The following is a 15,255-nucleotide window of genomic DNA, read 5'->3' on the forward strand; positions in this document are numbered from 1 at the left end:
AAACTCTCCTGCTTCAGTAGTTTTACATAAATGTATTGGTACAAGATATAATTATTACTACAGTAAAAAATATGATTTATAAGCGTAATTGCATGAAGGAGCAAATACTTTCCTCTTCTTCAGAAGTTTATCTTAAAAATAAAATTGAAATACTTGAGATTTAAATTAGCTGTTTTAAGCTTCGACTCTGCCAATAGAAAGGGAACCTAATAAACCTTTAAGAAATACCTTATTTTTTTAAAGGAAGGAGCAAACCTGTGTTATTTATTCGCCAGTGCTTAGAATCCGCAAGATTTTGGCTTCCTGAGTCCGAATTTAATGAATTTGAGCCGCGTCCTAAATCCCCCCCAAGAACCGATTTCAATTGAGCGCCGGCTTAAATCAACATTGAATACGATTTTAAGTGAACCCAACCATATTTGAGCCGCGGCTTAAATTCTTTGAATTCGGCCTCTGGATCCGGATCCCCAAAATTATGCAGATCCATGGATCCAAGAAAATATCAAGGAAAACTGCAAGCGTTTTTACTCACAAGCCCTAAATCTGAACTAATCTGAACTGTTGAAAAACGGGAGATTATAAAAATTTAATGATCTCTGAATTATGGTTCAAGTTTTAGCCTAAAAATAGGCGAAATAAAGAAGAAAGATAATTTAATCCTTGTTTTTAGTGCGGATCCAGGAATCAGATCCACATCAAAAATAAATGGACCCTTACCGCTGTTTTTCGCTAAAGACAATCCCCAAGTTTTTTAATTGTAGGACACAAACAGTAGGGGTTGAAACATTTATTAGCATCCGATAATAATAATATAATATATTTGTAAACCATAAATAAAAATGCAACCAGAGAAACTAACTTCTAATATTAGGACGAGGGATTCATTATCCAATCGATCAATCATATAAAATATCAAAATTTTTATATAAAACGATCCCTCAGATTTATGGATCATAATTAATAATTAACATCAATAATAAACTTGATTTCTAACATATATAGATATTATATATAGATAAAGGGCATAAAATGCATAAAGAACATTTAAGATTTTTCTTTCGTTTTTTCCACATTTTTAATAAATATTGTTTAAATATGTTACAACCGTGAATATAGTTTACACAACAATAGTAGTAAAATCAATTTCTCGAGACAGGAACATCAGATAGAACTCTTATATGTATCGTTCAACTCCGGGGTGCAATTTTAACTGGGGGAGTAGGAGCATAACAAGTTTTAAAGCTGACTGCCAAAGAGAAGGGGCCTTGCCCGGCTTCAGTAGCGGCACAAATCCTGTACCTGTACTCAAAGTTCGACTCCGAAGGGTTTTTATATATATATTGCAAAAATTAAATTGCACATTGGGTAGCACACTGATATAAATTGGGCCATATGGTAAATATGTTGCCAATAAGCTGTTGGCTTTCGGTCAAGCCATGTCAAGATTCACATTAAGAAGTTGCGCAAATATGCCGCACACATGCGCACAACAATTTGTGCGGGAAAAATCGCTGATAAAAATATAAGTTTACATAGTTATATATTGTAGGCGAATCAAGGTGAAAAAGGTAACCAATTCGTTAAAGGAACTTCCAGTGTTTGACTAAAACCCATAGAAAAATAAATTATTTAAATCTGCTAACATGGTTCACAACAAATCCGCCTAACCAAACCTGAAATAAAAAATTAATAAAATGGGGCCCAGAAAGATATGTTAACAATAAAAAAAAAATTCTAACCCCCCCACCCAACCCAAGCAACATGACGGCTGAGACTTCAAAAGCTTTCTTTGATATGATGAAGAAAAAAATCTTAAATATTTTTGGAATCAAAATTTCTCCTAAAAAACACAGCACTGATTTCAAAGGAAATTTTTTTTAAATATTAATATTAATGTTTACATGAATGTTTAATCAAGTGTTCTTAAAAGCTTATCAACGTGACCCACGTCAGAATGACGCAAACATTACTTTTTATAAAGGGACAATTTAGTAAAATAGAATCATTTTAAAGAATTAAAATAAAAAATCTGCAACTATGATGAAAATGATGTAACCTGCAAATATTGAATATATAAATATCTGAACGAAAATAACAAATCTTCTTCTTTTCCTCAAATTTTGAACAAATTGTTTAAGCAGGGGAAAATTTTGATTTTAGGAAACATTTAAAAAGCAAGAGCATTTTTTTTGCAAATATATGTATCTATTTTTTTCTAACTTTGGCTTTAGAATATAAGTTCACTAAATTAAGATCTGACTGATATTTAGCTGATCTGCCTGATATTTAGCTGATCTGCCTGATATTTAGCTGATCTGCCTGATATTTAGCTGATCTGCCTGATATTTAGCTGATCTGCCTGATATTTAGCTGATCTGCCTAATATTTAGCTGATCTGCCTGAAGCTGATCTGCTTGATATTTAGCTGATCTGCCTGATATTTAGCTGATCTGCTTGATTTTTAGCTGATCTGCCTGATATTTAGCTGATCTGCACGATTTTTAGCTGATCTAATTGATATGAAGCAGAAATGCCTGATATTTGGATGATATTATTAATCTGATTGATATTTAGCTGATTTGAATAATATTTAGCTGATCTGTTTGATAATTAGCTGATCTGCCTGATTTTTAGCTGATCTTAATGTTTTTTAGCTGATCTTAATTTCTTTTTTTAGCTGATCTGCCTGATATTTAGCTGATCTGAATAATATTTAGCTGATCTACTTAATAATTAGCTGATCTGCCTGATTTTTAGCTGATCTTAATGTTTTTAAGCTGATCTGCCTGATATTTAGCTGATCTGCAAAACAGTAAAATGAAACAGAGAGTGTTTTCCCGGGCACTAATTAACCTTGTAATATGATATAATTCACCTAGATACTCAGGCCACTAGCCACCATATATTAAGATTCAATTATATATATAGTCGAAGAGACTTTGTTTTCTTACCCTAAAGGGTTGAATTCTTTTTTGAGAAATTCATTTTCAAAATTAAAAAAAAAAAAGAGATGTTAACTAGTGTTACGACCTTATGCTAATAATTTATTTTATTATTAGAGGTAGGTATGCATTTTGTCCGAACTTTCCAGCAGGTATGGTATGAATTCTAAAATCTGCTTATCAAATGAGGGTTTATTAGCTAAATTGCAGAAAAAATAATTTTTGTATAAAAGCATTAACATGGGTTAAAAACATACAAACTATGCCCCATTTCAATCTTATTATCAATGAATGATTAAGATCTGAAAAATATAAAACAACAGTAGTTCAAAATATAAAAACTAGGTATGTTAGGTAAATATAAAGAATGTAGTACCTTTAATTTACTAGGAACTAACGGTTCCAAGAGATATCAACTGCTGAATTAACATCGCAATGAAGACAGCGAAAAACGCAAATCCAGACAAAATCACAACTGCCCACTTATGATCAGACCAGTTGGAATCTCGTGTGCTCAGCGGCGCTTCAGCAACCACTGAAGCAGGGATCACCGTACTCCCAGTTTTTGGTAAAGTTGTGAAATTAGTTGAAGGAGAAGGTACTCCTGTTAGAGGACTATGGTTGCTGGGATTTCTTACAGAGCACACCCGAACTGTGTATTCTGTCTTTGGGTCAAGTGTGTGGAGGCGCAGCTGAGTGTCGGACAGGGTCTCGGAGAACACGAGAGCAGACTCATCCCGAGCTTTGTTTAAAAGCACTTTGTACTCAAGCTGTTCTCCTGTACTGGAGCCACGTTGAACAGTCCACTGGATGAGACAACCATTCTCAGTAATGCTTGAGACTCGGGGTGCAATTTTAACTGGGGGAGGAGGAGCATAACAAGTTTTAAAGCTGACTGCCAAAGAGAAGGGGCCTTGCCCGGCTTCAGTAGCGGCACAAATCCTGTACCTGTACTCAAAGTTCTCGGTAAGCTTGCTGTGCTTAAAGGAATGTGCAGAACCGTTGTACAGAGGATACCACACTTTCTTAGAGTTTTCAGTCTCCAGTATATAGTTTACTCCAAGTCCAGATTTCCCATCAGCCCATTTAAGTTTGAGAGAGTTGTGGAGGATACTCAAGCATTCAAGCTTGGGTGGAGCTGGAGGTAAAGGTTTGGTACTTAAACGCAGAGGCTGAGAAAAAGGTCCCTTGCCACGAGTGTTGACTGCCTGAACCTTTATGGTGTAATTGTTGTCAGGTTTAAGGTTCTCCAGGTTTAATTTTCTCCGATTAACCTGCTCTGATCTTACTTCCTTATCCTGTCCAGACCATTCTACATTGTAGTGAAGGATTTTCTCACCGTTCTCAGCCGGTTTCTTCCATTTAAAGACCAGGGAGGAAGAGGTAGAGGAAATAAAGGTGAGATTAAAGGGAGCTGAAGGATGTGTGCTTGGTGTCTCCATAGAGACGGTACTAGAGAAAGGAGATAGACCTGCAGAGTTAACAGCACAGACTCGGAGATAATAGAGAGATGCTGGAGTTAGATCCCGGAGATCGGTACCTCGGTCAGGACCCTGGTATGCCTGTCTCCAAACTAGATCTTTGGGGTCAACCTCAACATCCTCCTCTTCCTCAACTTCACACTCTTTATCACAGATTACCTCTTCAACCTTGACAACCTTCTCCTCTTCATCTTCTGCTTCACTTTCATCCTCATAGTCTGAATGGTCCAGCTCCTCTTGGGGCTCTTCCTCTGGTTCATCTTCAACCTCGTCCTCTGTATCACTCTCAACCTGTAGACTATGGGTGGACAAGCTCGCCAGTTCCAACCTATAACCAGTAATAATGGCACCGTTGTTGATGGGTTGATCCCAAGTAACCTGTGCAGAGCTTCCAGATTTGCATACAGCCTTTGGCTCGCGAGGCTTGTCTGGAGGTCCTGCCCCTGATATGACCTCTAAGGGAGAAGACCAAGGTCCCTCCCCGGCCCTATTGTAAGCCTTAACCTGGAACAGGTATGGTCGGCCTGGAAGCAAGCCTGCAACAACACAATCAGTATCACGCCCTCTGTACACACCCCTTGTAGTGTTGTCCGGGGAGGTCATGTCAATTTCATATTCTGTAATTGTAGCTCCGCCATCTTCTGTTGGTGCAGTCCACGTCAGATGAAGCGACATTGCTTTTGGTTTATCGATAAGTGTTGGAGGACTAGGTGCCCCAGGAGCTACAGGCTCCGTCACAATAAAGCAGGACTCGCTGTAGTCGCTAGTTCCACCAGTAGACTTAGCCGCCACTCTCACTCTGTAAGTAGTTCCTGGAGTTAACTGATCACAGAGATATTCCAAATCCTCTCCTCGATATACAGACTGCCATCCACTCCCTCCATCTAACTCCAGCTCATAACCAACTATACTGGACCCACCGTTGTCCGCTGGGATGTTCCAACACACCCTGAAGCTGGTAGGTCTGATTTTCCCCTTGGGTGTAGGTTTAGGAGGTGGGCCTGGTCGGCCAGGGGTAGTTGTGTAACTTACATCGGAAGAATAAGCGCTAGCACCCATTTCGTTGTGCGCACGCAGTTTGAATCTAAATAATAGAAATTAATAAAATAATTTAAAATTTCCTAAATTTCAAAACATTTTACAATTTTGTTGCACCTGGGATCAAAGTTTATACTTTCACTAAAATAGCAACTTTAATATTGATCCACCCCACCCCCACCAAATCTCAATATATTTCTTTAAAGAAAAAATCCATCTAAAATTTGAGATTTTAGAGATAAAATATACATAAGTTATCCCGCTCTCAATCCAGAAAAGAATAAAAAAACTCAAGTTCATAAAGTTTCAACTTGTCTGAAAAATAATTATTAAACAACCTGTGCAAATACATTGAAGAAAAAATTGGTATGTTGAACAAGTGTTGAAATCAAAACTGCATTTACGTAATTTCATAGCTCATGAATTAATTTGGAGACAAAATAATTAGTTTTATTTAATAAATTTTCACGTTTCATTGTTAGATTTATATGGTGTACTGTGTAATACATAATGCATATTCTTGTGTTATTATGATGTATACTCTCCCCTCCAAAAAACTTTTTTAATCTTTAGCTAATATACGAAAGTTTTAACGCAGAGAACTTTTTTTGATTTTCAATAAGGTTAATGTTTATTCACTAAAATAACATCAAAATCAACTAAACAAGAAAATCTGCAAAAAATTTAAATAAATTGCTTTTCCCATAGTTATTTTTTCTTTTCCCTGTAATCAGATTTTATTTCTTCGAACAATTTATCATCACTACATCTTCATCACTACATTTTCGAACAATTTATCATCACTACATCTTCATCACTGCATTTTCAAAACTGTTTAATAACGTTTAAAATCTGATCATTTTTTGACGCTTTGCCAAATAAAGATTAAAAAAATTTCAACCAAAAACGTGTTTCGGGTTTTTTCATCATATTTTCTCTTAGGATTTCATAGTTGGAAAAATTAAACATTTACATAATAAAGCTTTGAAATGTTTGAACCTGTAATTATAAGTTAAAAAGCCTTCTCAAAAAAAGTTATTGCTTATCACTTTTTACTGTTCAGTATTCATGTATAAACAAAAGTACTGCAAAGGTAAATTAAAGGGGGTACAGACTGAAACCCGAGAATCTCAGGAGTTGAACGATACATATAAGACATCTATCTGATGTTCCTGTCCGAGAAATTGACATAAAACTGTGTCAAAATTATACCAAAATGTATTTATGTAAGATAGACGCCCGTATCACGTGACCAGAAGTCCCCCAATGACCGTGAAGTATACTGGTCACGTGATACAGACGGAGACACGTGACAATAATACTGCACTGTCAATGGTTGGAGTTTTGGTGACATGTTCCGGACGCATAAATAATATTATCATTTATATCTATTAAAAATGAAAATTTATTGAATTTAAATAATAAAAGAAGCAAACTTGAGTTTCTCAGGCTCCTCTAGGATATCGTTGTTTTCAGATTGGTAACGTATTTGTTGAAAATCATCTGTTTACTACTACAACTCTTATACACAATCAGATATATATATATGTTTTGGTATAGTTTTGACACAGTTTTAAATCAATTTCTCGAGACAGGAACATCAGATAGAACTCTTATATGTATCGTTCAACTCCTGAGATTCTCAGGTTTTAGCCTATACCCACTTTCATTTTTATTTGTCAGTCCCTTTAAAGGGGCTACAAACGTTAAATATAGCTGCTTCACAATGGTACACCCCCCCCCCCAAAGAAAAAAATATATTCTGAGTCCAAATTTAATTAATTTGTGCCGCGTCTCATATCAGCCAAAAACCGGTTTCAGTGCAGCGCCAACTTAAATCTTGAAACATTGAATACAATTTTAAGTGAAACCAACTATATTTTAACCGCGGCTCAATTTTTTTTAATTCGGCCTCTTATAATTGGTTATTTTAAACTATTGTGGATTCGGCATAAAAGGAACTCGCAGATTTATACTACAGAAAGTTGAATAAAATTGAGAGAATTAAACGTTTGTTTCAAGCTTAAAAAAAACAAATATTGTATTGATCAGATTAAGATTTGAAAGGTACATTTGTGAATAGGGCCTGGTCCCTTAAAGTTTTTAGAACAAATTCTATACCTGTAGGTAGTATTCTTCCTGAGATTTATGACTGTATATTCAACATCAGTCCCATTGTACTGAGACAGAAACCCGTGCCCGGTCTTAGCGTCTTCCATCTGTAGCGTAAACTCGTCATCACAAGGACGTTTCGACCAGAGTAGACGAATTGACGATTCAGTGATCTCGGCCGCACTGGGAGGGAGAGGTTGACTTGGGGGACTTCCCTGAGTTGCAAATGACACAATTTCGCTGTACCGGGAGGAACCAAGCTCATTTACGGCGGCCAATCGAAATTTGTAGATTGAAGATGGTTGAAGTTTCGACAAGTTACACTGTTTGGCTCGACCTTCGAAGCACGAGACAAAATGACCGGCCTGGCTGCTCCCCTCGTTGTATTCAAGTTTGTAGTGCAGGATATGCTTTCCGTTATCCGCCGGAGCATTCCACCGTAGATGGAGACTAGTCTTACTGCGTTGTGTTAGTTTAGGAGGCTGAGGTTGATCAGGCTCACAACATTTTGTATGAAATGAAACCGTGTCGCTCGCGCCACCTTTTAAATTTCTTGATTTCAGTGTCGCATGCACCCTGACATGATACTCTGTGTTGGGACGCAGGTCAGCTAGGTAGCAATCTAGGCTAGCACCGTTGTAGATAGATCGATACTTGCCGTCTTTACCTTTGTCACTGATCAATACTTCGTATTCCAGATCTGTGTTTAGAATCGGTTTCAGGTGTTCGAACCGAACATCCCCGGGTTCAGACACAGGTGGGGTCCACGCTAACAGTGCGTATGTGTCGTTAATCTCCGGAACCTTTGGTGTTCTGATACTAGAGAGTATCTCAAGATACAACCCGTTCTCCTCCTGGTCCTCGTCGTGCTCTATACCGATTCCACTCTCCTCGGAATCGTCGATGGTGGCGGATCCACCACGGCGAGGCCGGGCGGAGTAAGTGTTTCCCCGGGGTTTGACTGGGCTCTGGGGCGGAGTTGATTGTACGGAGAGGGAGGGTGAAGATGCTCCGCTGGGTTTAGGTTTCCCGCTCTGCTCGCGGTATTTGCGTTTGTGGTTCTGGGGTTTCAAAGGTCTCTGCTCCTAAACACAAACCATGTAAATAATCATATTTTAATAAATGAAATAAATTGGTACAAAGTTTTTTTTTATTGTATAATTGGATGGGGCGGGGGAGGGGGCGGGCTGGACTCTGTGGTACAAAACTTATAATTTTTGTGTAATGCTATTAAATTTTGTTTTCTTCAATCATCGTCAATTAATTAGGGGGAAGGGGGCTAATATTCCATTTTTAAAAATTTTCATTTATAGATTTAAATCACTTCAACGTAAATCCTTGATATTGTACTCAGAACGAGGAGACATAAAAGCTTAAAATATGATTTTATATTTAAACTAAATCTTGGGTTCTTTGATAATAAATGTATTTTTACGACCCTGTATTAATATTTAAAATAATTCACTGTGAGGATAATGCGAGTTTTTAATAAAGAAGTTCAGTTCTGGAAGAAAATATTTAAAAACTATTGTTTTCAAATTCTATCGATTTTTGTAAATATTCATAAAAAATAGATTTTAAGGGAAATGATTAGTTCCTTAATATTGATATTCATTATTCTCAATTTTATTCAATCAAACAATAAATTCAATAATTATTAACAACTATTTTCATAAGACAAGACCATTTTTGCCAACATAACATCCAGAGTGTTGCAAAATTGGTCTACAGAAATCGTAGTTAAGCATAGATAAGCAAAATTTCTTAACCCTATTCCTGCTGGGGGGGGGGGGGCAATTTGACACCCCCCCCTGTATTTGTTTTCACATAACTCAAAAATTTTTGGTCTGAGGCTGTTGAAATTATCTGACTTTTCATAAATACTTTTCTAAAACCAGGCTTTTGTACTAACTGTCTGAATACATACTTGATAAATGACTACTTTTTCCTGTAACAAACTAAATCTTTGTTTTGACCCACTTTCAGTTGTCAGATTTTGGTAATTATTAGCTTTTTGGAAAGCCAATGACATGAGGAAGCAGAATGCACAATTATGTTTTGCAAAGAAATTATTATAAATCATTTGCAAACAACCCGTTAGAGTAAATTTTCACATTTTTAGTCTTTCTGAATCACACTTCAGGTTATATAAATTTTGCAATTTTTTTGCACATTTGAAATGATATGGTCAAGGGCTTTTCAAAAATGTATATTTATAACATTTTCGGACATTTTTTTGGCAAATATTTATACTATATAACAGGATTTTGCAAAAAAAAAAAATAAGTTTTAGCAAATTTGCATTTTTTTGCATATTCTAAAAAAGAGCACAAGAGCTTTCCAATGATGTATCATTTGTTATATTTGGATATCAAAAATGGGATTTAGAGGGGGGGTCAAATTGACCCCCCCCCCAGCGTATCTTGGTTTTCAAGTACCCCAGCGGGGATAGGGTTAATAAAAAGTTATAACCTCCCAAAGATTAATAAAAAATATTACCACCCATAGATTAATAAAATATATCACCTCCCAAAGATTAATAAAAAGTTATCGCCTCCCAAAGATGATTAATAAAATAATATCATGGAGTAAAGGGACTGTAAGCGTAATTTTAAATGATCCTCCATGCAAAGAGAGCAATGCCCGATTTACAACGGTACCTTTTAAACCTTTAACTGTTCATCAAGTAAAGAGAGCTTTATGTTGAAATATCTTAAGAACTACTTGAACTCCCCTAAACCGCGGTGATACACTGTACACTGTACAGTTTAACCTCAACACAGCTGATACGCTATTTATGTACTGGGTGTCCCACGAAACATGACAGTATGCAAGACAACTTGAATGTCGTCTTGATTTTTGATATAATTTGCTGCGTTTATTTGTCAACCTAATTTTAAAAGTAAATTACTAGAGATAATAATCACAAAATTCCCCTAGTCCTGCCATTTCCAAAATGTGGTCTGCCTTTTTTGTGCTTTCAATATTGCCCGAGACTGTTGTACATAATGTCCTGGAGGAGCTTGAACAGGAAGGGAGAGAGGAGGTTCATGATGCATACTCACCCAACGTACCGTAGCAGGTCCTTGTATAGTTTGCACCTACAACATAATTTTTTTTTACTTTTTTGAAAATCTTAATTTTCAGAGACAACTTGATAGGACTGTAGCATTAATTTCAAGTGATCCTTGATAAAAATGTTTATTTGTCAACGGTACCCTCTAAATCGGAAAAAGTATTTGACCAGGGTTAATCCTTTATCTGAAAAAGCTCTTCACTCATCTGTATATGTTAGCTATAGCTGTTCAAACGGCTGGACCAAATTGCTGACTTTTTTTTGGAGAGAACCCGTCCCATGGGTACCCTGGGGGTAACATACGTAAAAAAAATTTGAAATATTTTTTTTTCATATATAAAATCCTTTTAATTGTTTTCTTAAAAAAGATATCTGTAATAGAAACTAAATACCCCCTTCTATATAAAAATTTGGCTTGTCTGTCTGTCTGTTTGTTTGTATCCAATAAGCGTCAAAACGGCTGAACCGATCGGGCCCAAATTTTTTGTGGGACATCTAGGGACCCAAGGGAAGGTTTATGAAAAATCAAAATTTCAAATATTTGTCTCCATCAAAATTCGATCGTCATTAAATTTTTAAAAAATTTTGAAAATCCGCGAAATTTTTTGTGAAAATCCGCGAATTATTTTTTGTTTTGTTTTACGATGTACACAAAGAGAACATGTTCACAACTAATTTAGAAGATGGGCGCGAAGCGCCCTCTAAGGCTAGAAAGAAGGGCGCGAAGCGCCTTGAATTTCTAGTTATCTGTAAAACTTAAAAGATCAAATAAGATTTAATTATGAGAAATGATGAAAATATGATCTTTCAAAATTACTCTTCTGTTTCATGTCTAAAATAAAATAAAATTTTTTAATTTAAAAAATGTTTAACATGTCTCAAAGTACATCTTATAAAATCTGTACTGAAGAAATTGATAAAAATCTACCAATTCAGTAAAAATGATAAAGAATTTCTACAAAAATGCAAACCGTTGAATTAAGTTTTTCCTCCGTCATTTTGTTTTATTATGAAAGTGCTAGCTATATAGTATGCAGTGCCTAGGATCTGGATCCGTTGGATCCGCAAGATTTTGGCTTCCTGTATCCGGATCCGCAAAAACGGATCCGGATCAAAAGGGCAAAATATCAACAAAACACTAAGAAAAAAATTACTCTCAATCCACAAATCTGAACTATTGAAAAAAGAGATATTATAAAAACTTCCTGATTTCTGAATGGTTCATCAAGCTTTATCCCTAAAATAAGCTAAAAAAAATAGACAATAAATTTGAAAATTCAGTAAAGAACCTGTCAAATCATTCGTTAACCAAAACCATACTGCAGTCCTTCAATTATCATACAGGGAAATTTTCATCTTTCTAAACATCCCAACGAATGATTTGACAGGTTCTTTTTTGGAAATAACCTGGATCCGGATCCGCATCAAAATTAAATGGATCCTACGCACTGATAGTATGCAATATGCATTATTAACTGTATTGTTATGAAAGTGCTACCTATAGTATGTATTATCAACTGTTTTGATATCAGCTGTAGACTCACAGATGGGAGTTTATTACACGTGGTCTTAAAATTTTAAACTTTTGTGCAAATTTTGTTATTAGAAATAAATTTGTGGGCAAGGTCAAAGAACTGGTATATTTTACATATATTTCAATGTTAATTTATTAAAATCTAATGCCTATTTTGAAGAAGAAAGAGAAATTCTGAAAAAAAACGTCGTTAGAGTATAATTCCATTTATGTCCAATTTTAAAATGAAGTTTTTTAATTTATATAAGTAAGTATTTGTAAATTATTTTATATATATTTTAAATATTTGTAACTAAGTTTTAAAATATTAATAATTTAAATATTAAACGAAAAAAAAATATAATCAAAATGATTTATATTTTGTCTGTTTATGATTCAAGTTGTAAATATCATTTATTTCCCAGAAAAAAGTTAAGAAAAATGTTTACAATTCCTAGTTTTGTTTATTGAAACTAGTTCTTTCGGCAAGAGATTTATAGTTTTACTTCAGCGTACTCTTCAAAAATGGAGCCGCAATGCCCCTATTTTAATTTCCTCATATATCTAACATTTTTATAAAAAATAAGTTGCCAAACCTTAAAATTGCCACCAACTTTATATCTACAAATCATAATGTAACTAAAAAGTAATCGTTATGTTTTTCCTTTTATAAATATCAAGTTACTATAAATGAAATTATTATGGAAAAGAAACATGGCATCCCTACCTCCCTCCCGTCCTAAAACATTTGATATCCCCCAACCGGAGTTAAGGGGAAGTGGTGTAAATAAAAAATATACCCCTCTAGGCAGTGCTTAGGATTAATCTAATTTTGATGCGAATCCGGATCCTGGATCTGCACTGGAAAAAAACGTGGATCCGCATCCAGGAAGCCAAAATCTTGCGGATCCAAGGGATCCGGATTCTAAGCAATGAGCTTTAATTACCACAAAAACTCTAAGAATTTAACGATCTGAACTCTGGAAGGGTAAATTTCAGGGTTGTATTTTAAATTTTCTCGAAAATCAATTTTCTTCCCCAAAAGTATTATACGTTTGTGCGAAGCGACAAATTTATTTTGGGGTTTTATTTGCTGAACAGGGTAAATTAAATATTTTAAGGAAAAAAAGATGACTTTTTTGGGAAAGCGTATCAAAAAGAATAGAAAAGTTGCCGTAGAAGTCCAATTTTTTTCCTCTCCTCCAAATCAAAAATAATCCCCCCCCAATGTGAAAAAATATACACTCCTGGTCTTATGATATGCCTTTCAGTGAAACTTAAGAACTTTAAAAGAAAGCGCCAATTACATCACTACAGGTAACCATTAACTTAAGTTTTAATCCTGACAGAATTTGATACAGTCGTCTCTGACGTCCTATCCGTTGTTGGTACTGGTGTATATCCCCGATCTGTTTACCTGTCCGCCGAGTTGCAAGCTGACCGCTTCACCCTGCTTTACATGAAAATGCACTGTCTGCTGACCCCGCCCATTGTCCGGCGGTTGTAAGCAGTGTGGCGGGGGGTGACCCGCCTCAACCGTCCCGTTCGGGGGCGTTATCACCATGGGGTAGCACGAGGTGTCGTACTGGAAGTTGGGCGGGGTAAAGTGAGTCGTCCCACCTGGGCTCTCCCAGCCCATATAGGACATCATGGGTGGTCGGCTTGGAACACCTTAAATACAAAAAATAACTTTTATGAGAGAAAAATATAAAATAAAGAACTAGGGCTGAACTAAACTAATAGAATATATATATATATATTCAAATTAAATGAGTAGGAAACTTGAAAAAATTTTATTCCAGCAATCATTTACAATGTATAATCTTTATCATTATGTGTATACACATAACATAAAACATTTACATAATCTATACTAAAATAAAGTGATAAAATAAGCTCATAAGAGTACGTTTTGAATATATAATAACTTAGAAATTTGACTCTCTGAGAAGTTTCCCAATAAAATTTTTAACGATGTTTAATTTTTATAGCTTTTATGGATTGTAAGTTAGGACATCATCTAGGACACAGCTTTAAGAAAAAGAAAATAGATTAAAAGAATCGACATGGCTTCTAGAATGACTAGACGAATCTAAGATAGAAAGAAAGTTTTAATGAAAACTAGAATTTTAGAAGAAGAACAACGGTAAAAATTTGGATTCAAAGTTGAAATTATGAATTCTGGGCTGAACCTATGGGTTCTAAGATGAAATCGAAGATTCTGCAGGAAAAACATGGATGCTGGGCTGAAACTAAGGCTTTTTATCTGTAACTAGAAATTCAAGGCGCTTCGCGCCCTTCTTTCTAGGCATTTAGGGCGCTTCGCGCCCATCTTCTACTTAAATTGTGAACATGTTCTTTTTGTTTACATTTTAAAACAAAGAAGAAATATTTTGCGGATTTTTAAAAAAATTCGCTTCAAGAATTTAAATTATTTTACAAAATTAAAAACTTTTAAAACACATTTTTTTTAAATTTTTATCATTCATAAACCTTCCCTGTGGTCACGTGACATCCCACAAAAAATTTGAGCCCGATCGGTTCAGTCGTTTTGACGTGTATTGGATACAAACAAACAGACAGACAAACAAGCCAAATTTATAAATAGATTATGGATTCTAGGATAAAATTATAGATTCTGGGACAAAACTATGTATTCTGGAATGAAACTATGTATTCTGGAATGAAACTATGTATTCTGGAATGAAACTATAGTATTCTGGAATGAAACTATGTATTCTGGGATAAAACTATGTATTCTGGGATAAAACTATGTATTCTGGAATGAAACTATGTATTCTAAATGAAACTATGTATTCTGGAATGAAACTATGTATTCTGGAATGAAACTTTGTAATTCTGGGATAAAACTATAGATTATGGAATGAAACTATGTATTCTGGGATAAAACTATGTATTCTGGGATAAAACTACGGATTCTGGAATGAAATTATGTATTCTGGAATGAAACTATGTATTCTGGGATAAAACTATGTATTCTGGGATAAAACTATGTATTCTGGAATGAAACTATGTATTCTGGAATGAAACTATGTATTCTGGGATAAAACTATGTATTCTGGGATAAAACTA

At 35.2% G+C, this 15,255-nt stretch overlaps 1 protein-coding gene across 1 annotated transcript; it reads right to left on the reverse strand.

The window, feature by feature from the left end:
• Positions 1–1,317: 1,317 nt before the first annotated feature.
• On the reverse strand, positions 1,318–13,858 carry LOC111702632 (fibronectin type III domain-containing protein 3B). Its single transcript, XM_023474384.1, has 5 exons — positions 13,580–13,858; positions 10,564–10,674; positions 7,583–8,658; positions 3,319–5,507; positions 1,318–1,673 (listed from the first exon to the last, which is right to left on the reverse strand). Exons 1-4 carry the CDS (start codon positions 13,811–13,813, stop codon positions 3,329–3,331), a joined length of 3,600 nt encoding a protein of 1,199 aa, XP_023330152.1. The 5' UTR covers positions 13,814–13,858; the 3' UTR covers positions 1,318–1,673; positions 3,319–3,328.
• Between the last annotated feature and the right edge of the window lie 1,397 nt (positions 13,859–15,255).

Source organism: Eurytemora carolleeae, unplaced genomic scaffold (genome assembly GCF_000591075.1).
Source record: "Eurytemora carolleeae unplaced genomic scaffold, Eaff_2.0 scaffold500, whole genome shotgun sequence".
Lineage (NCBI taxonomy): Eukaryota > Metazoa > Arthropoda > Copepoda > Calanoida > Temoridae > Eurytemora > Eurytemora carolleeae.